A 26,116-nucleotide genomic window follows, 5' to 3' on the forward strand; every position below is an offset into this window, starting at 1 on the left:
AGAATCAATACGACAATGGAGTGAATCTTTCGTTTGGCATTTTAGGGTNCTGATATTTGGAAATTTGGGGTTTATTTATGTTCTTAATTTTTTATCTTGTAGTGGGGTTTATGGATTNAAAGTTGAGTTTTGGGTTTCTTCTTTTCACGATTGCAGCTTCTTGAGATTTCTACTTTAGAAATCTTCCGTTAGGATTTTCTAATTCTTGCAGTTCTGGTTCTTGATGATTGTAAGTGGTTACGCAAGAGGAGCAACCATGGGGTCGCGGTGGACGGTGTTGGTAGCCCAGGACCGAATCTCTTTGGATGGTGTTGGTTGGGGTTGGACGAATAAATTTTGCTATGTTAAAAACTCTTAATTTAAAAAAACAACCCACATAATAAAACATTTTTACATCAACCGTGCGTACGTCATTAGAGTTAGACGGTGTTAGTGAAAACTTAAAGAAAAGGCTTAATTGACTCAATTTTATAAGTATATAGACCCAATTAAGACAAAAAAAAAAACAACCCACTTGAGATTCACGAACAAATATAAAGATCAAAAAGGCTAATTTAACCTTTTCTTTATTATAATTTTTTTTTAAGAGAAAATGATGTATCGTNTAGGTATATTTCAACAATTGTGTCATTGAGATTCAAACGGGTTACCTAAATTATTAANTTTTGATCAATAATGTTTATTGCAATAAAAATGTTGTTTTCAAATAGCAACCGGACACCATTGGGTTTCGTTACATTACTTAACATCGCTTTTTTTCTCATTAATTTTTTTTTTCATTTTCTTCTTTCTATTTAATTTTTTAAAGTATATATATATATATATATATATATATATATATATATAAAGCAAAACTAAAAAAAATATTGATAATATATTGTTTTGTTGCGTGTTTGGCTTTAACCATTCTTACATAAACTTTTTAGACACAACTTGGTAGTGTGACAATGTGCATGTCTATAAGGATTTTAGTTAGGAAAGACTTAACTCTTAAGCATGTCTATTAGTGACTCATTTCTCTTTTCTGGAAACCTANNNGNTACATTTGTTGAAGGTTTATANTTGTTGGATGTTGCATGACCAGATCTTNGAGGGGGTGAATTACAATTATATGATCCCGAAATTGAGAACACCTTCGAGAGACTAAGAAAATTGGAAATGGAGGGGACAAAGGGAAAATAAGAATTAGAGAACCCANCCTGNTCTAAGATTCTATATAAAGTTATTTTTCTATTGCACCAATGCCTTAAATGGTTGGTAACTGAGAAAGAACTTTGAAGGAACTCGCCCCACAAGATATGTCTTACCAGCCAACTTGATTCAACTTCTTACCCAAATTCTCTAGATTAAAGGGTGAAGATGCCAACAAGAATTTGAGGGAGTTTCATGTAATATGCTCTATTATCACTTCAAAAAGAACAAAAAATATCGATGGACAAAATTTATCAAAAATAATCAATATTCATTGGTAATGAAAAATTTTCCACGATTTACCGACACTCAAAAATCAATCTATAATTTCACATATTCACAAAATAAATTTAATCAATATACAATCTCAATCAAATTATACTGTGCCTAATCATGTTTGTTGTCTTGTCACAAAGTAAAAAATTAATTAATCAAAATAAAATCTTGACTAATTTTAATCAAAATAGTTAACCGTAACCAAAGTAAAATCTTAATTATTGATAAAAAAACTCATATTACTTATTAAAACACCTTTTTAATTAGTTAACATATAAAAATCATTACTTTCTGTTTGATTTAGAAACAAAAGATAAATAAATAAAAACCACAACAATATTAAGAAGAAAAAGTAAATTATTTCATTTTAATATCAGAATCCACTTAAAAAATTACAACAAAATCTACAATTGGGAGAAGTGCGTAAAAGATGGTGGAGAGCACGAAATTAAATCTCCCAAAGGTTCCTAAACTCATAAGATATATATTCTTAAGTCGCTTTATTTATAAATTTGACTTGACTTTATTTTGAACTTTACCTATTGTTGTAATATTTTTTATATTGTAATCTCCTCTAATTATTTTGTAAAATAAAATATTTAAAGATATAGTTGTCTCAAATTATGTTTTATCGTAAAAATTAATGAATTACCAAAGTTCTTTTGTAGAAAAGTATAAAGAAAACCAAAAGGTCCAAATCTGTCTTCCCTTTGCCTTTTACTAATTTAACCAAATTGATTTTGACTCAATCAAACTTCTTCACTTTTCCGTGTTTTTTTTTTACTTCTTCATGCAATGCTTGACTTGATTTTTTTTGTAACTTTGATTGTTTGTTACTCTTGACTTTATTTTTAAGGTGTCATGATGACTTAATTAATTTATTTACACACTTTCATGAGCTCAACTTAACTATAATCTCAAGACATTGAAAAAACAATTATGTAAGCAAAATATTATTTTTAACATGTTTTTGTATCTCATGCTTAATAAACTTGATTGTAACAAATGATAATTAAAACAATCTTTTAAATCACAAAAACAATTAAGAGTTTAAGATTAAGGACTAAATGAGAGCATAAATATACACTTATCAATACTTTAAAATTTGTTGTTGCATGTTTATAGACTTCTTTTTCTTAAACACGAGACATATTAAAGTCAAATGGCTTTTTGCCTTAGTGTGATTATCCTGCATTCCTTCTTATTGGGGTCATTTGTTACTCGTCGTATTGTGTGTGATGACCATGTTGTATCCGATAAGGTCGTATCTAGTCCCACGATAAACGTTAAAATATTCTTACAAGACTACATGGACCTCATAAAACCAACAAGTCATTTACTCATTTTCAATATTTGGTCTTCTAGTCTCGATTGTCGACCTTGGTTGTCAATTTCAAGTGATAAGGGTACTTATTAGGACATTCCGACATTCAAGTTAGTATTGTGGCAATAATTTGTTCTCAGACAGTTCAAAGAAACTCAACCTCTTTATATAAGGTGTTTCTCTATTTATGGTATTTCTTATTGGGCTTTTAACCTTTAAGTGATTAAATAGGGCCCAATCATTAGTTAATATGATTTAGACTTTACTTTGTATTTAATTTCTATTTAGTTATGTTAAGTGTTGATTAGTTTTTTTTACCATTGGAGTGAAAGAATGCATGGTGGCATTTGAGAGGTTGAGAATATCTTTATGCTAAGGGGTTGAGATGGGCAAGTTGTGTGGTTGAGAGGGCTCAATAATGATGGAAAAAGGCAAGTAGTACATTAAGGATATATCCATGTTGAGAGGTTGAGTTGATACGATCCTATCCACGAAAGAGTACGATATTTTCTGAATTTGAATCCTCAAGGGGCACAATAAAAAAAATAAGAGAAGAACGCGAAATAAGACAGAGATGAAGACACCACAATCTAGCAAATTGATAAGTCAAGGAAGATTCGCCACAAAGATGTTAATCTTTGATAAGAATCATAGTTCTAAACCAAGAACCGAAAGAATCATCTCTAAAAAATGCAAATGCATATATTATGACTTCTAAAGTGTCTACATTACATATTTGGTGCCCCTATATATAGGTATAAATGTTTAAGGCAGCTAAGAAACACTAAAAGAAAGCCTAATGACATTGAGTCCAAAAATAACTTGAAAAATATAAATAAATTGTTTGCAATTAAAATAAATAAATACAATTTATTTAATTTCTTAATTATTCTTCAATTGTGTTCATGATCTTCACGTTTTTAAATTCCTCTCTTCATGGGAGATTATAAGATTCAAGATTCAATGAGACGTGTTTTGATCTTTGACCTTGTCATAGATGCTTTGAATTGCAAATGTCCTTCTTCAAGTTCTTCTCATATATGTTTCAGGAGATAGTCCTCTATTAGACCCTACTTCTTGAAGAAGATTTGTCCTCAAATTCGTATTCCTTGAAGATTCTTTATCTTTCTCCCTTATTTAGAGGGAATTCAACCCGAATTTTAGAAGATCATACACAAAAAATAAAAACATAAAATCAAAGATATAAATCTAAAATAATCCAAAATAAAAATCTATTAAAATGAGATTTGGATCCTTGAAGAGGCCAATATCTTATTATCAAAGATTTGGAGGTATGCCTCCAGGGTCAAATACCCACCTGCAAATATCATCAAATGATTTTAAATTAAAGATATAATGCTCAAAGAAGATCAAATGAATAGTTCTGAAGTAAACAATCAAATTATAATTATGACTTTGATTATCCTTGATTTTTTTAGAGATGGTCAAACAAGCTAACTCATGTGCATATATTTCTAAGCTTGTTTCCATACTAATAGAATGACTTTGAATATCCAAATGAATTGACAAAACAAGCTAACATATTATCAAACACAAGTTCTTTGAGTTCTAGGCTTGCGTCTTCCTTTTCTGCTGTTTTGTCTTCCTTCCTTTGTTCATGCCATGTTTCCTTGATAAACAAATCTTTCCTAAGCAACAAAACAAAAATAGGCCAGTTAGTATTTTCTTTTAATGACAAACTAGGATGTTCTCTTCTTTTTCTTTCTTTTTCTTCTTTATTTTTTCTCTCTCTCTTTTTTCTTTCTCCCCTCTGGCTTTTTTTTTTTATTCAGTGCTTTTTCTCTATTTTCTCTTTCTTCACACTCTTTCTTTTTTTTTCTCTTCTTTTTCTCTCTTTTCTCTCTCTTCATACTCTGTCTTTTCTTTTTTCTTCCTTTTCTCTATCTTCTCTTTCTTCCATTTCTATAAGTTCTTTTCTCTCTTGTGGTCTTTTAAGCTTCCCTCTTGTCTCCTTTTCAATGCATCCAATTTTTGCAAAACTCTTTCCTCTTCCTCTTTCAAATCTAAAATATAGTTTTTGACGTCTTCATTACTCATGGGACTTGCATTCCAATTAGGACATTGACGAGTTTCATGCCCATGACCTTCACATTTGGAACATCTTATAACACTTGATCTAACCCTTGGGAATTCATTTTTGTCATGCTTGTAGTTCCTTTTAATACTAAAAATTTCACCATTCAACTTTATAATTCTAGACACCAAGGCATTGACATTCCACACCAAGACCTCATGAGTACACAACTTCCAGAAGGATGTCTCACTCATCTAAGTGTTTCACTCAAATTTCAGTTGTGTATCACACTTATAGGTCTTTTCTTGAATATACTCTCTTGCATTTTATCATTCAAATTCTCGTTAGCACTTGGCAAAGAATTCTAGTAGCTTATGCAAAGAGTGAACAAACAATGTGAAAAACGTTACGAGATATAAGTCTTGACTCAAGAGGTCAAAGAAAATAGAAAACTCTAACAAAACTTCAAGGAATTTTTAAAATACACATATAAAATTAGAAAATTATAGGACTAAAAAGAATTAGATGAGACAACGCGAAGACTCTAAAAAAAAGACAAAATATAATTTAATAGATGAACATTCATAAAAAATAGTGCAACATAATAATTTGTGTTGAACTCTACAATTTTTTTTCTTGGATTTGTACTTTTTTTTTGACTTGGATCCACTGTGTGTATGTATGTGTGTGTGTATATATATATATATATATATATATATATATATATATATATATATATATATATATATTAAAAACTCAAAGGAATTGGGTTTTGTTTTTTTTTTAATATGACAGAAAAATAAGATAAAAGAGGATATTCAAACGAGAACCTTGCTCCAGATACTAGATGATACGATCTAGTCCAGGAAAGAGTACGATCTTTTCTAAATTTGAATCCTCAAAGGCATAATAAAAATAAATTAGAGAAAAACATAGAATAAGATAGAAATGGAGACACCACAATCTAGCATATTGATAAGTCAGGAAAGATTCACCACAAAAATGTTAATCTTTGATAAGAATCAGAGTTCTAAACCAAGAACCAATAGAATCCTCTCTAAAAAATGCAAATGCATATATTATGACTTCCAAAGTATGGTACCCCTATATATAGGTATAAATGTTTAAGGCACCTAAGAAACCGTGAAAAAAAGCCGAATGACATTGAGTCCAAAAATAACTTGAAAAATAGAAATAAATTGTTTGCAATTAAAATAAATAATTCAATTTATTTAATTTCCTAAATTATTTTTTAATTGTGTTTATGATCTTTACGTTCTTTAAATTCTTCTATTCATGAAAGATTATATTATAAGATTCAAGATTCATAAAGACATGTTTTGATCTTTGGTCATGTCATAGATGCTTTAAATTACAAATGTCCTTTTTCAAGTTCTTTTAATATATATTTTAAGAGATAGTCGTCTATTACGAGTAATGTCTCAAAGGTCAAATAATAAGAGAACGAAGTACTACATTAACAATATGTTGAAAGATGGAGTGGTAGTTAAGAAGATCAAATAATAGTAAAAAAAAAAGACCAAAAACAACTAAGTAGTGATCAAGAGGCCCGAATGATTCAATTATAATCGTAACGTTAAAACTATCAATAATTTTTTAATATCAGTTAATAAACTTGTTTAAATAAAATAACTCATTCAAATAAAAGTACAAATCAAATTTTTAAAAATAATTATAAAAAGTATATATTTAAAAATAATAAAAACCATTATAAAATTTAAAATAGTTTATCACAAAGGTAAAATCTACTACGAAATGTTTCCAAAAGGATTAACAATCACTGAAAAGCAATCGTTATAGATATAAAAATTTGAATAGTCATGCTCGAAACCAGTCATTTTCTTTTGCTTATCACGGCAAAAAAAATAATTAGCACATAAATTAAAATTGTTCAAAATGTATATGAAAAACAGACTTTTTAAAACAGTCCAAAAATAAAATCAGAGGTTCCCATTGCATTCTTCCTCACCGATCCCCGTTAGGGTTTTGCAAAGCTACTCCGGGGTTGCGTTGTTCGGTGCTCACCGTCACCGGCCGTGTGTACTCGACGTAGGGATCCGCTCAATTGCCATACACTGTACACCACTGCAAATCTTCAGCGGTCTCGTTTTCTCTATAACAGAAAATCACAGCAACTGTTTACACCGGTACCGGATTTTCTCTCTCAGTTACACGACATTGATGCTGTATTTCGAAATTGAACTCATCGTGACAGGTTTTACTGATTCTCGATCATTCTCACCAATGTTTTTTTGCATTTGGATTTCACTTTTAGACGTCAGAATATGGTAGAAGCAGGGGAAGAAGTTATCGAGTTCAAGTGGGGTAATATGAGATCGGTTGGCGGGAGGAAGAAGGATGTGCGCTTTTACGATTCTTTTTTCTACGATGGTGTAGAATACTCGCTCTTCGACTCGGTGTTTCTATACAAGGAAGGCGAACCCGAACATTACATTGGCAAAATCGTTAAAATATGGGAGACCTCTGATAAGAACAAGAGAGTCAAGGTTCTATGGTATTTTCGTCCTTCTGAGATTGGAAACTTTTTGGAAGGAAATGACGCACTCGAGAACGAGTTGTTTCTGGCATCTGGTGAAGGTGAAGGACTTGCAAACGTCAATCCTCTGGTAATTTTTTTTTTCTTAATGTTCGACTAGGGTTATACTCTACTTCTCTGATGTTGTTAAATTGCCTTGTTGAATGTGAATTTCTTCTCTGCTGTCTGTTTGATCGAAGTACGGGGGAAGAGTGACTTGTTAACTGTTTAGTGTCTAATAATTAAGCTTTATTAGCGTCATTAATGGTTCGTTGTTTAAGCACGATGGAACAATTTAGAGGGTGTGCTTTAAGTTATTCCATTGTGAACTTCTAGGCTATGTGTGGTTGTTTAATGGTCATTGGAATGAAATTAAATGAGGTGGAACGAGATGAAGTGAACTGGAATGAAGTTAGCATTATATTGTTTAGAACTATTTATATAGAAATGGAAGGGAATGGATTTTGTCAAAGGGAGGTTGTTAGGAGTTCTATATTGAGTAGAATAGATTTCTTGATTTGATATTTAAGCCTCAATTTTCATACCTTAGGAACCAGTCTTTTCGGTTGGGTTGTTCTGGTTCATGTAAGTCCTGACGATTGATACTTTCATTGAGAATCAAACCTTGAAAAGGTTGCTTATAGGCTATGCTGGATTAAGGTGCAAACCAATGTCACAGGGAAAAGGGCTAGCATGTGTGAGTGTTGACCAATTGAAAACTGCTGTGGACGTCAGTTCTTACGGGTGGAGGTTAAGAGGTTCATATTAAGTAGAAAAATCACTTGATGTGGTATCAAGTCTTGGATTTCTCCCGGTCTTTTGGGTAGGACTCTCCTTATATGTTTAAGTCTTAACAGAGGCACAATAATTTATGAGGATATGGAGATTTGTTGCAAATTTATATTCATGTTATGACGTGGGTGTATTTGTTTGCTATTTAAAGGTGGAATCTGTGGGTCTTAAATTTTTGTTTGAATAATTTAAATTGAACTACTGCTTCTTTTTAATCCTGAAACCATTGCATTATTTTTTTTTCTTGGTCTGGAGTGGACTGGCAACATCTTAAAAACACTATATTTTGTTCATTTCGTATATTGCATCAGGAAGCTATTGCCGGCAAATGCAATATTGTTTGCATTTCTAAGGACAGCCGGAATCCATATCCATCAGATGCAGAAGTTAAAATGGCTGAATTTGTATTCTATCGTTTCTTTGATGTTGGAAAGTGCAAGATATTGGATAAGATAGATGACAAGATTGCTGGAATTGAAGGTATGCCATCCCATCTTTTTGAAAATTCTTCTAAAAATTTCCTCAGTTGTAAAATGGAATTACACTTACACCTGTGGGTATTTAGGGGAACCTCATACATCACTATACATGTCCTACACTTAGAAAGATCAGTGAAAACATAATTTTGTCCAAAAATAAAACGAGAGAAAAGAAAAGACTACCACATGACACCCTCTTACTCTTACAAATGGAACTTGTACGTATTCTAATATTGAATCCAGTTAATTAGGGGGAATTCTGGAGAAATCTGCAAATATGGAGAAACTTGTAAACTGAGCATTTTCCAAATGCATGTTGAACGTTTTTCTTGTTTAATGTGAATTTTTAATTATAGGATATGCTTATTTATTTGTATTTGTATATATAATAAATTGAGCCTTCAAATTATTTTGAATTTTTAATTGATAAATTAAACTGTTTCTGTTGTGCAGTACTGAAATTTCATTGATGTTGTTGACCCTAAATCATGTGCAATGAGTCTAATTGTATTTAGTTTTAAATTTTGAATATATTGTGAATTTGTTTCTCTAATTGTTGCAGTTAAAAATATTTTTAACCATTTAGATAGTCGAAAGCATGTTGGTATTGGGAAACCCGGTTTAGAAAAGAAAGAGGTTAGTGGGAACTTCATGGCATGTAATGAAGCTGTGGCTCCTTTGAGTCAAAATAACAATCAGCCATTGATTGAAAAACCAGATGGCAAGTGTTTTGACGCATTAGCTAGAGAAAATGCTGTTTCTAAATCATTGTTGGGAAAAAAACCTACTTTGAGAACTGGTGTAAAGGAAGCAAGTGAACTTAATGATTCTTACTTGGTTTCCAACAACAAGAATGCACCTCAAGATAAAGTTGAAGAAAATGGAGGTCACAAGGCCTCCTTGGTTAAACAAAAATCATTTTCTAAACTATCACACGCTTCTAGAACTGATTTGAAAATGAGGGAAATGGCTAAAATGGACTATGGGCGTGGAAATGACTCTATTGAGAAGAACATTTCCACGTCAAGAGTTAATTTAGGAAAGGACGATCACGAGGATGAAGGTGTTTCAGTTGGACAATTTAATAAGGGAGTAGTGGAGGAAATGACTTCCAAGAAGGAAAATCGGGGCGGATTTGGTAAGGTTTCTAGTGCAAAGATGAACAATAATGGGAAAAGTCGAAAGCTTATTACTTATGACGATGATGACGATAATGACGATAATGTGAAGACTGTAGCTCCATCTTCATCTAAGGATAAATATAAGCTTCAACGTGAAGCAAATTCTTTTGATGTGGAGGAGCTTCCTTCCAAGAGGTTAAAGATCGACAAGGCAACGAAACTCGCTAGTGACAAGTTGTGCAAAGACTCTTCAGTGATTTCGTCGAATGTGGAACACGAGAGAGATTTTCGTCTGATGGAAGTTACTCGAAGACCCGATGATGTAAGTTGCATCGCAAGCCCTTTCTCTTTGTCTTCATAGTTATTGTTCTCTTGGCACTTTCTTACCCTACTACTTCACCACACAACCAAGTGAACAAGATAGACTTTGAGGTATGATCACTGATCGACCTCTAATGGTGGCATTTAGCCCAATTGTGCTTTTAATGCTTGGGTTTGACAACGATCTCATTGGGCTAATATTAAATTACTCTAGAGCCAATTTATTTAATTGGTAATACAAAGGGGTTGTGTTGCTTGATTTGTAAAATCCCTTTCCATTTTCTCCTTTAGGGCTTGGTGCTTCACGATAAAGAGTGAGGCATTTCTAGGGTAATTCTATTGTATGCACTCTAGATTAACATGAAAAATTTCCATATCGCATTAAATTCTTAGGCATTTTATATGGATAGCTTCTAATGTTACACTAATAAGTTCATTTTACAATCAAACTACTAATGGAGGCAAAGAATTCTAAAATTATTCTTAAGAGTTATATAAAACATTTATTATTTTGAACTTTTGGCCCCGTTTTTTACTTAAATGCCAAACTCAAGTAATTAAAATGTTGTTGTGATAATAGACCAAAATTAGTTTGGTTTTGTTTATGGGTTGGGTTTAGATTCCATCTATTAGGTTATCTCATAATGTTTAAATTTATTAATACTTATTTATGGTGGATTATATTTTTTTGATATAGTTGTGGCTATCAATTAACATTTGAAGGTTAAAAACTTATTTTCTTCAATGATTTATGCATGAGGTTATTTTACAATTTTAAGATATAGAAATTTGATTTGCTTTGTTATCAAGTTATTATATTTACTTTGTAGTTGTTTGAGATTTTATTTTTCTTATCCTATAATCTTCCTTGTTTTTCAAACTGGAACCATGCAAACAAAAGTCATAGAATGTTGGTCAAACGTAATCCCAAATAATTTGTCTTGTAAGGTGAGGATTCCCTAGCCTTATAAGGATTACATTTACCGTACCAACAGTTGATACTAAATTTCAGCCCACTAAGAGTTGACACAATGGTGCTCCACGGTAAAACTCTTAAGCTTTTTTAATCAGCCCCTCGCACATAGGTCTCTCATTATATATGTTAGCTAGGTGTGATTGCAATTAAGAACACTCCTTTACATCTTGAGGGCTCTAGGCATAAACTAGGGCAATGTTAAAGGCGTGATAGGACTCCTAATAAGGATGGGTCTGTTAATCAACAAGAAACAATTATAGAGGGAACAAGGCCCAAAATATGGAATGTTTATGTGAGAAGAAAGAAAATGGGGTTAGGAAAAGAAAGAGAAGTTAGTTAGAGGGGGGAATGACGTGTCAGGAATCTAGGGAAGGGGAATTCTATTATAGGAGAGAGAAGGGAGAGTTTGAAGGGGGATACAGAGTAGGAGGTTGTGAGTTGGTTAGGAGGAGAGTCATCCTCTGGAGGAGTGGGAGCACTCTGGTTTTTACTTGTGATTGTAGAGCTTTCAGCTCCATAATCTTTTTTTCTGCATAATACTTGAATAAAATACCTGTGATATTCAGTCTTATTATTGGGTTTCTATCATTAGTCCGACCTGTCGGATCCCGAGAAGAGCTAGCATTGTTGTCCATGCCATGCAAAATGTCTGACCGAGTTGAAGCATTGGAGGAAAGATTGTTAGCGATGGAAGTGTTAGTACGTGAGACGTTGGGGGAATTTCGCCAACTAATGTTGAGTTGCGTAACGAGTAAGCGGGAGATCGTCGAGAATCTCCATTTTCAGATATGGATTCAGGGGCAGAGTATAGGATGGTAGCAAAGAAGGTGGAATTGCCATCATTTGATGGTACTGTCCCTATGGGATGGATTACTAGGGCAGAGACATATTTTGAAGTGCAAGGCTCTACAGAAGAGGTGAAGGTCTGATTGGCAAAACTGAGTATGGAAGGGGCAACCATTCATTGGTTCAATCTTCTACAAGAAGTAGAAGTGGGGTTGTCGTGGACCAAGTTAAAAAGGGAGTTGATCGGTCGTTATGGTGGTCGTACTGGCGATAATCCTTTCGAGGAGTTGAAAGATTTGTTGTAGACGGGTAGCATAGATCAATACATGGCGGAGTTTGAGTATATCTCCTCTCAAGTTTCTCATTTACCAGAGGAGTAATATCTGGTTTATTTTATTGGAGGATTGCGACCGGAGATTCGGCGGAGGGTTTGCACCTTCAACTCGGTGAATCGTCTCCAAGCCATGTGCCTAGCTCGAGACATGGAAGCAGAAGTGTAAGGAGAGGGATTTCAGCGTGGAGGAGGAATACGAGGGCGGAAAAGCAATCGAGATTAGGGTACGGGTCAGGGAGAGAAGTCTGGATCCGTGTCGGGTCAAGGCCCACATTTAGGGAAATTAGGCGTTGGGTTAGGCCCAACCCAGAGCATACCAACTAAACCTGTATCAGTAGCGGGTTCAAGCCCTCATGAGTCACGCTCGAAGACACAAGGCAGTCGCGTTTCAAGTGATTGTTTTTCGATCGCCGATTGAAATCGCGGTACAAAACATTTGCCTTACTCTGAATGGATGAACAGGAAAGCTCAAGGGCTTTGTTTTCGATGCGGTGAAAAATATCACCCTTTGTATCGATGCATAGAGCGACAACTGTGAATGGTGGTGTTAGTGGATGACGAAACAGTAAATGGAGCGGGGGAGGTTATTGTGAGTGAGACGCAAGAAGAGGAAGACGACCATACCTTGGAGTGTGGTTCTATGGGATTGTTCGCAGAAGTTGAAGTATCGTGGGGTGGTCGGAATAGCCCTACAACTTTGCGCATAGAGGGTCTTCTCAATGGAGTAACCCTAGGAGTACTGATTGATAGTGGGGCCAATCACAATTTCATTTCTCCCCATTTAGTGGCTGCTCTAGAGTTGAAAGTGGACAAAAGAAAACAGATTAGAGTGTGTCTAGGAGATGGGCGCATGGTGTCTATGGCGGGGAAATGTGAGAAGTTGGACATCCAATTAGGAGAATTCTCTACTACGGTAGAGCCATATGTGTTGGAGTTGGGAGACGTGGACATGATTTTGGGAGTTTCTTGGTTGCGAAGGATTAGGAAGGTTACTTTTGATTGGGAAAAGATGACGCTAAGTCTTTTTTGGCAGGACAAATATCTAGAGCTACAAGGTCAGAAATTGAGAAAACATGGACAACATATATTGTTGATAACGTCTTTCCAGAGTGTGGTGAAGGAGAATAGTTTGGAAGAAAAGTCCATTTCGAAGCAAAGTTTATCAAAGACACAAGTTGAAGATATTCAACAGATTTTAGTGGTTTATTTAGCTGTATTCCAAGAGCCACGGGGGCTGCCACCTTGTAGAAATGTGGTGCATTTTATTACATTGCAGTCAGAAGCAAAAGCCGTGAGTGTACGACCATATCGGTACCCATATCATCATAAAGAGGAGATTGAAAAACAAGTTGGAGAGATGTTGAAACAAGGAATTATTAGACCCAGCTCTAGCACTTTTTCCAGCTCGGTAATTCTTGTTAAGAAGAAAGACGGTTCATGGCGCATGTGTGTGGATTATAGGGAGCTGAATAAAGTCACAATTCCCGATAAATACCCAATTCCAGTGGTAGAGTAGTTATTGGATGAGTTACATGGTGCTAGTTATTTTTCTAAACTAGACTTGAAATCTGGGTATCATCAAGTACGCATGGTGGAGGAAGATGTTCATAAAACAACTTTTAGGACACATGAAGGTCACTATGAATTTTTAGTGATGCCCTTTGGTTTGACAAATGCCCCTACAACTTTTCAGTCTACTATGAATCAGATTTTTAACCCCTACTTGTGGAAGTTTGTACTAGTATTCTTTGACGATATACTAGTTTACAGTAAAGGATTAGAACATTTGAAGCACTTAATTAGGGTCTTTGAGCTGTTGTGTGAACAATCTTTCATGGTCTATAGAAAAAAGTGTTTTGGGGAGTCGACAAGTAGAATACTTGGGTCATTTAATTTCTGAGCAAGGAGTTGCAATAGATCCAGAAAAAATTAAAAGTGTGATAAATTGGCCCATACCTCATAATGTCAAAGGTGTGAGGGGCTTTTTGGGATTAACGGGGTATTACCGGAAATTTATTGCGGGCTATGGTAAGATTGCTAGGCCCCTTACGAAATTGACGAAGAAGGATGGTTTCCATTGGGGCCCAACAACATTATTGGCCTTTGAGGAATTAAAAAAGGTGATGACTCAAGCTCCCCTATTGGCTTTACCTAACTTTTCTAAACCGTTTGAAATTGAGTGTGACGCTTCAGGGGCAGGGATAGGAGCAGTATTGATGCAAGACTGACAATTGATAGCTTATTTCAGTAAAGCTTTGTCATCGACGAATGTAAACAAGTCAGCCTATGAGAAAGAATTAATGGCATTAGTGTTGGCGGTTCAACATTGGAGACCATACTTGATTGGAAGGAGTTTTAAGGTGTACTCAGATAAGAAGAGTTTAAGACACCTCTTACATCAAAAAATCACCACCGAACCTCAACAAAATTGGGTGGCAAAGTTGTTAGGATATCAGTTTGAGGTGATTTACAAACCGGGCCCAAAGAATAAAGCCGCTGACTTGTTATCACGAATGTTCGAAGTGGGTGAATTGAGGGAGATTCAGTCTTTTCCCTTATGGTTGCAGGAACAACATATCCAAAAGGAAATGGAAGTAGATACCTTCTTACAACAAGTGGTGCAGAAGTTACAACAGGAAGACTCATCTGTTGCAGATTTTAGTTTGCAAAGAGGAGTATTATTTTACAAAGGACGCTTAGTATTGTTAGCTAAGTCAGATTTAATTCCTACCATCTTAAATGAGTTTCATTCTTCGCCAGTAGGGGGTCACTCGGGTTTTTTAAGAACCTACAAACGTATCACATCAAATCTGTACTGGACTGGTATGAAGAAGATGATTCAAGAATTTGTTAAAGCATGTGATGTGTGCCAATGACAGAAATATGAAGCAACGTCTCCAGCTGGATTACTACAACCCTTGCGTATTTCAGATAGGATTTGGAAAGATATTTCCCTAGACTTCATTACGAGTTTACCAAAATCAAAGGGGTTTCAAGCTATATTTTTGGTGGTGGATCAGTTGTCTAAATATGGCCACTTTATTTTGTTGAAACTTCCTTACACTGCCAGGAAGATTGCTGAACTGTTTGCTAAGGAGATTGTAAGACTTCACGACATTCTGCAATCAATTGTTAGTGATCGAGACCTTGTGTTCATGAGCCTTTTTTGGTAGGAATTATTTTGGTTACAGGGAACAACTTTGAAAATGAGTTCTTCTTATCATCCTGAGACCGATGGTAAAAAAAAAGTCGTTAACCGATGTTTAGAAGCTTATTTATGATGTTTTGAGTTGGAACAACCCAAGAACTGGTCATATTGGGTACCTTGGGCAGAATTATGGTATAATACTACTTTTCATGGAGCGACAAGAAAGACTCCTTTTGAAATTGTGTATGTGAGAACACCACCTGCATTAGTGCGCTTTACACAGGGTGAAACATGTGTGGAAGTTGTGGCCACTGACTTGGTTGATAGAGATGAAGCTATCCGATAATTGAAATATCACTTACTGCGAGCCCAACAACAAATGAAGAAATTTGCAGATAAAAAGCGGAGATTCATGCAGTTGGAGGTAGGAGAGTGGGTGTTTATTAAATTGCGACCACATAGACAATTAACCATAGCTCGACGTATTAATCAAAAGCCGGCACCTCGATATTACGGGCCTTTCTTGGTGGTGGAGAAAAAGGGAGAGGTGTCTTATAAGGTGCAGTTGCCAGAATCAACAAAAGTACACCCAATTTTTCATATTTCTCAACTGAAAAGGCTATTGGTAATCATGCGGTAGAACCCACTTTACCAACATAGTTGAGTCTTGAAGAGGAAGTTCAAGAATATGGAATGTTTACCTGAGAAGAAAGAAAATGAGGTTAGGAAAAGAAAGAGAAGTTAGTTAGAGGGGGGAATGACGTGTCAGGAATCCAGGGAAGGGGGATACAGAGTAGGAGGTGGAGGTTGTGAGTTGGTTAGGAGGAGAGTCATCCTCTGGAGGAGTAGGAGCACTTTGGTTTTTACTTGTGATTGTAGAGCTTTCGGCTCCATAATCTTTTTTTCTGCATAATAGTTGAATAATATACATGTGATATTCAGTCTTATTGTTGGGTTTCTATCAAGGCACAACATGTTTATGACATTTTCTAATACAATCCCATAAAATTGCTTGTGTGGTGAGAATTATTTAAAGAAACATTTTAGTTATATTTTTGGTCATTATGAGATCTTGACTTGTTAAGAGCCAAAGTTCTTGTGGTTTTACACTATAATGCTTCACATAGATTTTTGGGCCAGCCTTGAAGAGAAGAAATTGCTTCATTCAATCTTATTTTGGGTTAGAACACATTAGTCAATATCAATGTCTTTATGATGTTTATGGGAAGTGGAGCAACATCAGTTTGTGATAGAAAGGTCACGTAACGCATTGGCTATGTTATGTCCAAATTCAAAGAGATCTCTTTGTTTTTGTGATATTTTTGTGTTGAAATCTTAAAGAGTTGGGAGAGAAACTGAAATTTTTATTATTACTGTTCACTTAACCCTAATAAACATACTACCCTATTTAAGGGATAGTAGATCAACATAAAAAGGAAAAACAGAAGGCTCCTAAAAATCCCACTCTAAAAAACCCACTAGAATTACATTACATTTCAACAAGTATAAAAGGGTAATTTTATCTTTTGAACTATAATCTATGTTTTTAACCCTATTATTTCACTATCCCTCATATGTAAATCACTCCCTCCCTCTTGTATTTGGTCTCTCGAGTTCTATTGACATTTTCAGTAACTTGTCATGACATTTCCATTGAGGCTTGCTCCTTCCTTTCTTTGTTTAGCTACAACAATGATTCATGTCATATACACCGACTTAGGGATAAAAATAACTATTGTCTTGGTATAATGGTTTTGGATGGTGGTTGCTTTGCATTGCTATTTGCTACTAACTATTATGGGTTAGAACATTTGTATCTTATGTATATAAGATTTGTGAAAGAGAGCCAACCCAAATCACATGGGTTGAGCTAAAAGCAATTTAACTCAATTCGACTCACTTTGTGGTGACTTAAAAAAATTTCAAGTTGGCTTGTCCCATCATTTGTTGGTGGGCTGAGTCGTCAAATTTTAAATTAAGCTTAATTAAGTTTCAATTCCCTGATAAATATGAATATTTTCAATTGAGTTGTGAATATAATATTCATTTTGTTTTGTAGTCTCCCAACGCTTATTCTTAGTCCTCCAACATTGTATTTAGGTTTTAGTTTGCCCTCATTCAACACATTTGTTTTCTTTTCCTTTCCAGTTTCAATCCGACGAGACTTTCCTTGTCGTTTTGAACCAAAAAAATAAAAGCCACCTGTTATGTTAACCACAAAACTACATCGTTTAATATTAGCGTAAAATAACATATGGAGACAGATAAGCAAGATGATTGGGCAAGATTAAAGACACTTCACTCAGTTAATGGAAAAAATTAACGGCAAGGACCAAGATAGTCAAAATCGAGATCTTACTCAAGATCAGAATAGGAAATATAAATCGTAAATTGGGAGATTGTAACATGGATTGTCAGATCCTACCAATTTTATGAAGGTATAAACACCATATCCTAGTTACATAAAAGTAACTCCTTCCTAGTTACAAAACAGTGACAAAATGGACTTTCCCAAGGGAGTCACATTTTTTGTTTTTTAAGTAGTGACAGTTTTCCATTGGGAGTCACCACTTTCATAATTGGGCTTTGAAACAAAAACCAAATGGGTTAGAGATTTAGGTTAGAAAATGGGTCCCTATCCCAACCCATTAAAAGCCCTATATTTGTCACTAATGAGAATGTTGGTGTAGTGCAACATGAGAGGCCTCATGAAAATGTTGAGATTGTGCCACTGCAAGGTACGTTGAGGCTGCAAGAGGTGCCAACACGACTAACATTGACTTCGTGAGAAGTGCTGCTGCGAGGTATGTTGACTTCTCTGTCGTTGCTGAAAGGGAGTGAGGTTATGAGAGGCTTTGTCATGGGAGTTGCCGTTGTGAGTAACATTGTCGTGAGAAGTGTTGCCACTAGGTCTATCAACTCCTCCCTCGTTGCAGGGAGGGACTGCATTCTGAGTCTCCGCACTCCCATGCGAGTTGTGATTTCCAATACCGATCCAAGTCAATCCTCTAAAAACGCAACTTTCAGGTAAGTGAGACTGGGGAAGGAATAGAAGATCGGAGACTCGTACAATCTTAAATTTGAAACACAATTTTTACTAATATGATCGAGTCTCAATTGAAAATTATACAAATTTTCAGTACTTAATAAACCACAAAAATTTAATAGGAACTCAATTGAAAATATCCAAATATATGCGGAAACTCGAAATATAAATAAGCCTAAAAAATATGATTTTCTTAATCTTTCATGATATGTGAAACGTCTCCATATTTGTTTTCATTATGAAAATGGGCCGACTTGTCTCAAATTAGTTTAGGTCATAGGTTATATGAGTTGGATTGATTTTGAGTGGCTTCAAGTATATTAGCCCAACCTTGCTTGAACCTTTAGTGAGTTGGATTGGTTTGTGGGTTATTTTGACACCTCTAGTATTGTATAGTACTTGTGTAAGACGGGTTGAACCAATGCAAATTGGTTTGTAGTGAGGAGCCCTTTATTTCTTTGATTCCAAAGCTCATAATTATGACGATCAATGTATTTCAAAGCACATAATTATAATGATTAGTATATTTCAAAGCTTGTAATGATAATTGCATCAAATATATTTATTTATGTTGGTATTGTCTTTATCTTTTAGTAAATTTTATTAGGTGTTAATGTGTTTTGCTTTTGAACTTAAATTTTATCACATTTGATTTAGTTTCATTTTAATTTGGGTATTGTATGCTGAGTTATGATATCTATTAGTGAAATTTATTTTTTGAACTATGAATTTATAAGTTTTACGTTTTTTTTTTTGTATAATTTTTCCTATCTAGGACATTAGAATTAAAATCATATTGTTAATGATCACTGGTTTAACTATGGTCAGATCGTTGAACTTTGAATCTCTATCTTCACTTGTTTAGTTACTATTCCAAAATTAAAAACATAGGTCAAAACAGGTTAGGTTTTCAGTGCATCAATAAATTTAACAGGGCGGCCAAAGCAGGTTTAAATTCCATGATTTCCTCCTAAAACGTTAAAATGATATTTTTTGGGGTCAAAATGGGCTTTATACATGCTGATGCAGTAGCAGCAGCAGCTCGGATTTTGTGCATGTCTTTAGGGATGACAAGGAGTTGCAACTCGGTGGCCTTCAACATGATGACCTATAGCTGCAAAGATGCAATCCTTCTACCATGAACTGACAAATATGAATGCAATTTAGTACTACTGATAGGATTTGCATGTTTTTTATTTCAATAGTTTTTTTCTATACCAATTCTCGTTAACACAATACAAATCCTATCTCGTTAAAGGAGGTTGATTAATTGGATCACCCATGTTCATTCTCATCAATGACTCAGTTAAATACGTAATCTAATCAATTCTCATTAGTGACATAATAAATAAACTACAACCGTTAATGATAAGGAATTGATGAAACTCTTTTGAGTATCTCCTATGTGATTTCTTTTTTGAGGTTTATTTCAGTGGGCAATCCTGTTGGAATGTTTTCTTAAGGGAATTATTATATTTTAAGAAATTTTCATTTTAAAATTTGATAAATAATGGCATTTTTTGTTGTCAATTGTTTTTAATTGTTTAGTTGATTTTGCTGTGTGTTTCTTGTTTACATCAATTCAAATAGTTTGTTACTTTGGTGGTTTTCTTATTCAATTTCCCCCTCCATTTTGTCACAGGATAGAAGCAAATGGTTTAAGGAAATTGTAAGTTCTTTTTTCTTTTTATTCTCTCGAATTGCCTTTCTTTAACTGAATTTACTTGTAGGATGCAATGCAATGAACTATGGTATCTATGCAATGAACTATGGGTGATTTATATTATTTTCAGCCTTGGGAAGAAAAACTGAAAACTGCTTTTGAGCAACGAAAACTTGTGCTACTTCAAAACTTGGATCCATCTTTATCTTCATCAGAGGTACAGGTAATAATCATTCCCAATTTATTTATTCTTATTCATTAGGTGGAGAACTAGAATACAGATCCTACAACCCATAAAAGTACCATTTAAAAAGCTAGCATGTTAAATCCTGTTATGGAAAAAGTTCATTTGATTTGGAATATAAGCTGATTTTCTTGCCTGTACACAAACTGAACTATATATTTTGCAGCCTTTGAGATGATGCATTCACTTGACTTTATAGGTCTTTTCATTAAATCTTTCTAATTCTTTATCTATTCACAGGTAACATTCACTTTATAGGTTTTCTAATTCTTTTCTAATTGATGAATTGACTCCTTTACTTGCCTATATGCAAAATCAACTATTAATTTTGCTATTTTGAATTGATAAATTTACTTGAATTCATAGATTTTTCCTTATATTTTTCCAGTGGTGATTAAAGAACAATTTTTTATTACTCTTAAGTTGATTCTTATGGTTGCTGTTTCCTTACATTTTGTTTAAAGCATTAAAAAAAGCCATAGATGGCAAGTGTCATGATTTCAGTTGAAGAGTATGTGTTGGATTGAGCTCTTATCACTAGGGCAAAAACTATAGCTTAATCAAGGAATAATTCCTATTTAAGAATGTAACAATTAAAGTGTCATAACTCAATTGTGACAGTCCATTTGATTTTTGTCAAAGAATGATTGATGCAACTTACAACAATCACCTTTCAATCATTATGTTGTCGGAAATCAAGTTTGTAACCTTGGCTTTGATATCAAATGTTAGATCAAGCGGTTGCAACTTGGCCAAAAACTATAACTTATAGTAAGTGTGCAACTCTTTCTATTTAAGAGCATAACAGCTCAATCACTCCATTGGCTTAGCTCACTTGCAAGGAAGTCAAAATCTAGATCTTACTCAAGATCGGAAAGGGAAATATAAATTGTAAATTGGAAAGAAATTCATATAAGGATCAACTTCTATCTCCCACTTCACCTGTTGTTCCTGCACCCACGTTGGGAAGAAATTCATTTGCCTCATCTCTCCCTCTTCAAACACATTGAGAGTGAATCCGCAGCCTTGTTGTGGACCCAGTTTATAAATCACTTCAAAGTGATATCCCAACAGCTTCGCCAACCATTCTGTTGCACAGCTGTGGTGATTCTTTGCTACAGCAAATAACCCAGACTCCTTTCATCAGAAAACACTTTAAAACTCCTTCCTAGCAAATACGGTCTCCAGTGCTGCACCACTAACACAAGGGCCATCAATTCTTTTCATATGCAGATTTACAAAGATTAGTGGGTGGCAGTGCCGTACTAAAATAAGCAATGGGCCTGTGGTTCTTCATCAAAAGAACTCCTAATTCTACTCTTGAAGCATGACAATCAATCTCCAAAGGTTGCAAAAAATCAGGTAAAATCAAAAGTGGAGATGGAGTCATCTCCCTTTTTAATTCCTCAAATGTCTCTTTATCAGCAAGAGTCCACTTAAATCCTTCCTTCTTAGTTAAACTCAGTTAGGGGTTTAGCAATTTTCCTGTAGCCAACAATGAAGTTCCTGTTAGACCCCTTCAACCCCAAGAACCCCCTACTCCTTTTACATTAGGAAGAATAGGCCATTCCACAACACTATTTTCATCGGATCAACTGCCATCCCCTTTCAGAAATTAGATGGCCTAGGCATTCTACTTGTCTAGTTCCAAAGGCACATTTCTTTTCATTAACCACAAATTTATGCTCCTGCAGCACTTGCAACACTATCGATAAGTTCTTTAAGTGCTCTCTTTTCATCCCTTGCTGTACCCAAGTATATCATCGAAGGAAACTAACACAAATTTATGCAAATGAGGCTTAAATACTCAGTTCATTGTAGATTGAAAAGTTGTTGGGGCATTGGCCAAAATGGCATCACCAAATATTCTTAATGTCCCTCTTGTGTGATAAGCTCTTATGTACGTCCTCTTCTTTCATTCTTATCTGATAATATCTTGATTTCAAATCTAATTTGGAGAAATAAGATGCTCCATGTAATTCATCAAACAATTTTTCTACTACCAAAATGGGGTATTTATCCGAAATTGTTACTTTGTTTAGTTCTCTATAATCCACACATCCTCCATGATGAATCTTTGTTTTTACCAATATAACCGGTCTAGAGAAAGCACTAGTGTTGTGTCTTAACAGCAGTTTGATACCAAGGACCACACATCCAAAATAAGAGGTAACCCGTGAAGTTCCTTGAAAATCGATGCCAATGTTACTAAAATTTGCTGAACCTCCATTCGTTGTTCTCTAGATGGTTCCCTGTCAATACTCATTTCTCCCCTGCTCCACTTTTCTTCCATTAAACTTTGCAAAGGTGCCACAATTTTCTGCAGGCATTTTCTTGAATCTGGTTTTTGCCCTTGCAACTCCCATGATTTGCCCTGCCAAAACGAAACTGATTAACATTTTTTTTTTAATTATTTTTCACCTTTCCAAACCTCTACTGCCAAGCTACCTCCAATATCATATCTGAACTCCCCAACTCCAGCACATAAGGAGCTACAACAGTTTGGAAATTTCCTAATTGAATTTCTACAGATTTGCATCTTCCAATTGTGGCCACTCTATGACCGTCTCCCAACTTCACTCCTATTGACCTTCCTTGTTCATCATCTAACCCCAAAGCAATTCCACTTGTGGAGATATAAAATTGTGGCTGGCTTCACTATCCACCAACACCACAACGGAAACCCCATTAATACTACCTTCTAAACGCATGGTTGAAGGTGAACCCCATCCCTCACTATCCATCACGACAGCTTCGAACACCCTATGGCACCATACTCCAACGTGGATTCCTCCTTTTCTTCCTTTGTCTCAATAAGTAGCACATTTCCTACTTCATTCTATGTTTCATCATCTGCTAGTACTGCCTCTTTGTACATTGGTGTAGCAGATGATACATCTCTCTACATTTGAAACACAACCCTTGTGCTCTGCGACTCATTAACTCTGCTTATGGTAGATGTTTGGTCCCTCTATTATTCTTTGTTAACATAAAAGATCACTACTGGAACAAGTACTTTGTTGTACGGTCGCATGAGACTCCCCTTGGTTCACAATGCCTATAGATGTTCCCTCGGTATGCTGTCCAGCTCTTGGGCCAAGCCCAACACCAATTCTGCCATTGTTTGAATTTTAACCCGACCCGAGCCCACTTTTTTCCACCCAACTTGTACTCCACTTTGTACTTCCTCTTCCTATTTGTTCACTTCCTCAACCACGTCCCTTGCCATATATCTCAGCTTCTACATCCCTTGCCAAACACATGGCTTGGAGGCTGGTGATTGTATTAAAAGTTTGGACTTGCCTTCTAATCTTCGGATGTAAGCCACCAATGAAGTAGCCCAAATATTGCTCCTCTAGAAGTCTCGCTACCTGAGTTGAAGTGAATACAAACTTCTATAGGTACTCCTCCACATTCTCTATTGGACTAAATCTTTGAGCTCTTCATATGGGTTGTCACTTTGACAACCTCCATACCTCCCGATCATCTCGCACTTAAACTTGACCCATGTTAACTTTGACTTTCTGAGAAGATTAAACTAGTGGATCGTGGCTTCTTCCTTACTCAACTTGGCCAAACATATCTTCATCTCCTCCATAGATCACTATACTTCGAAGTACGTATATGCTCTCGTAATCCACCCTATAGGGCCACTTCTGTCAAACAAGGGTAACTCCACTTTCTTTGTCACCACTCGATTCTTCGCTACCAAATTGACTCTCGAAATTGGTAAGTCTTGTTGCTCCTCATCGTGTGATGTTTGCAACTTTGCAAACTCTTCTAGCATTGATTGTCAGAACTCTCTAAAAGTTTGATGCATCGCTATCTCCATCACTGTCAAACGCGCCTCTCGTGCGTCCATTTTGTCTAACATTTTCAAGGGCATGGAGGAGTTCAATAGGTAGATTGGCTCCCCTTAGCTAATAAAATCATATAATAAACTATAATGTTATTATTAGAATGAACGTAGGAAATTGAGCATATGTACTCTACAATGCTTAGGATGCATTCCAAAGTCAAAGACTTCTCCAAAGAGATCCCTCTCCTTAGCTAATTCTCATATTCTTGCTAACCAACTCAACACTACCTCTCACTTCCCCATATACCCGAATGCCCATGCTGTGATGAGTCCTATGCTACATCGTCTCTCTTCTAACTAATTTTCACTATGCCACTTTCTTTATTCTAGAATACACATTCCATGTTTTGGCTTAACCCGATTTATCTCTCTAATTTTCTCCTCCTATTGTACCAACCCACTATCCAGTGTCCTATCGAAGCATTCTAATGTTGTTCATGAGACTTAATCAAATACTATGTGATAGGCAGTGGAGAGTGTATGAGAGGAGAAAGAGAAATTAATATCCTGGGTGGGGGAGTGAAATTGTATAAATAGTTGCCATTATGTTGTCAGAAAGAGTAAGTTTTTCAACATTGATTGTATAGACAGGCACATTTAGTCCTGTGAGGGAGATTATGCCCCCAGTTATTGTTTGTACAGAGAATTCTATTGTTGTGAATAATAGAAACTCATTCTTTCATTACTCTTTTGATTACTGTGAGTGTTTTTAGTTAGGTTTCATACCCAGAAACCTAACACTGATCATTTTGCTATTGTTTTTGGAATTGTATGTATGATTGTCTTCTCATAAAGGTGTAGTTATGTCGTCATTTTCTTTCATTGTTGTCAATGGTATTTGTGTTTTCAAGAAACTTAAATGGTTTGAAAAGGTTAAGAAGCTAGACTCTATTGTATTTTGTTATAGATATGAGCTGGTTTTGTTGAAGATATGTTTCGATTTCATTAAATATAGAGATATGTATGATTTGATAGAGAAATTTCTTGCCAAATATTTAATGGAGATATGTATTGATTTTGTTCCTTATTATTGTAACTCTTGTTTATAGATAATACTCTTTTTCATTAAATATAGATAATACTCTTTAATCTTCTCCTTGCTTGAAGCAGAATAAATAGCTTTTGATTTTACTATATTATTCGTGGCAGTTAATGTTTCTATCAGTTTGCTGTACTATGCTTCCTGTCGCCAATTTCATTGAGTAAATTTTTTTTGGTCTAAATAACAGAATATTATTTGGACTGGCTTTAAAGAACGTTGCACTGCAAAGGTGATCCAGAAAACTGATTACACTAGCCCTCATTCTGGTTGGAACTAGTCTTTGTTCTTTTTTTCAAACCTTGTTAAACCCCCTTCTTCCATTAATCCGCTTGAATATAACAATGGTGTAATATTGGTTTTTATGCAGGTCAAGCTTTTGCTATATTTAAGAAAATGGAAGCAGCAGCAAAGGTTGTTAAAGAACTAGATGAGGGCTGCTTCATATTGTCAAACGGACTGTATGTAATCAACCCCATGTTGTATGATAACTGCATTTATAATGAGTTCTTTTTCATTATTGATGACTTTTTTTGTCTGCAGTTATAATGAGTTCTTTTTCATTATTAGTGACTTTTTTTGTCTTTTGTCATTCTATTTTGAAATATAATGAGATCTTAATCAATATTTGTGTCTTTTTTGTTTTCACTTTTATGAAATAGTAAAAGAGATGAGGGAAATCTCCCTTATGTGTTTTTGTATACACATAGGGTAATGTATTTATAATAATAAGAGTGTGGGCTTAGCCCAAATACAAATGAACATGTAAATGAAATAAACACAATATCTAACACTCCCCCTCAAGCTGGAGCATATAAATCATATGTTCCAAGCTTGTTACAAAGATAGTCAATTCTAGGTCCTCGCAAGGACTTAGTGAATATGTCTGCCAACTGGTTGCTTGAGTTAACAAACTCAGTCTTGA

The 26,116-nt window shown here is 34.9% G+C and overlaps 1 protein-coding gene across 6 annotated transcripts in view; it reads left to right on the forward strand.

Annotated features, from left to right (window-relative positions):
* The first annotated feature begins 6,704 nt into the window (after positions 1 to 6,704).
* The window catches only part of LOC106762133 (protein ANTI-SILENCING 1), a 29,186-nt gene continuing 9,774 nt past the window's right edge, over positions 6,705 to 26,116 (forward strand). Inside the window, exons 1-8 of one of the 6 annotated variants that reach the window (XM_022780798.1) lie at positions 6,705 to 6,994; positions 7,123 to 7,474; positions 8,487 to 8,655; positions 9,217 to 10,097; positions 20,029 to 20,055; positions 20,180 to 20,266; positions 25,382 to 25,423; positions 25,562 to 25,652. In XM_022780798.1, the coding sequence (XP_022636519.1) occupies positions 7,133 to 7,474; positions 8,487 to 8,655; positions 9,217 to 10,097; positions 20,029 to 20,055; positions 20,180 to 20,266; positions 25,382 to 25,423; positions 25,562 to 25,621 (1,608 nt within the window). In that variant the 5' untranslated portion in view covers positions 6,705 to 6,994; positions 7,123 to 7,132 and the 3' untranslated portion in view covers positions 25,622 to 25,652. Of the gene's footprint in view, positions 6,995 to 7,122; positions 7,475 to 8,486; positions 8,656 to 9,216; positions 10,098 to 20,028; positions 20,056 to 20,179; positions 20,273 to 25,381; positions 25,461 to 25,561; positions 25,653 to 26,116 lie in introns of all 6 variants that reach the window. The other 5 variants (XM_014645868.2, XR_002667820.1, XM_022780797.1 and 2 more) reach the window with 5 other exon arrangements.

Source organism: Vigna radiata, chromosome 5 (assembly GCF_000741045.1).
Source record: "Vigna radiata var. radiata cultivar VC1973A chromosome 5, Vradiata_ver6, whole genome shotgun sequence".
Lineage (NCBI taxonomy): Eukaryota > Viridiplantae > Streptophyta > Magnoliopsida > Fabales > Fabaceae > Vigna > Vigna radiata.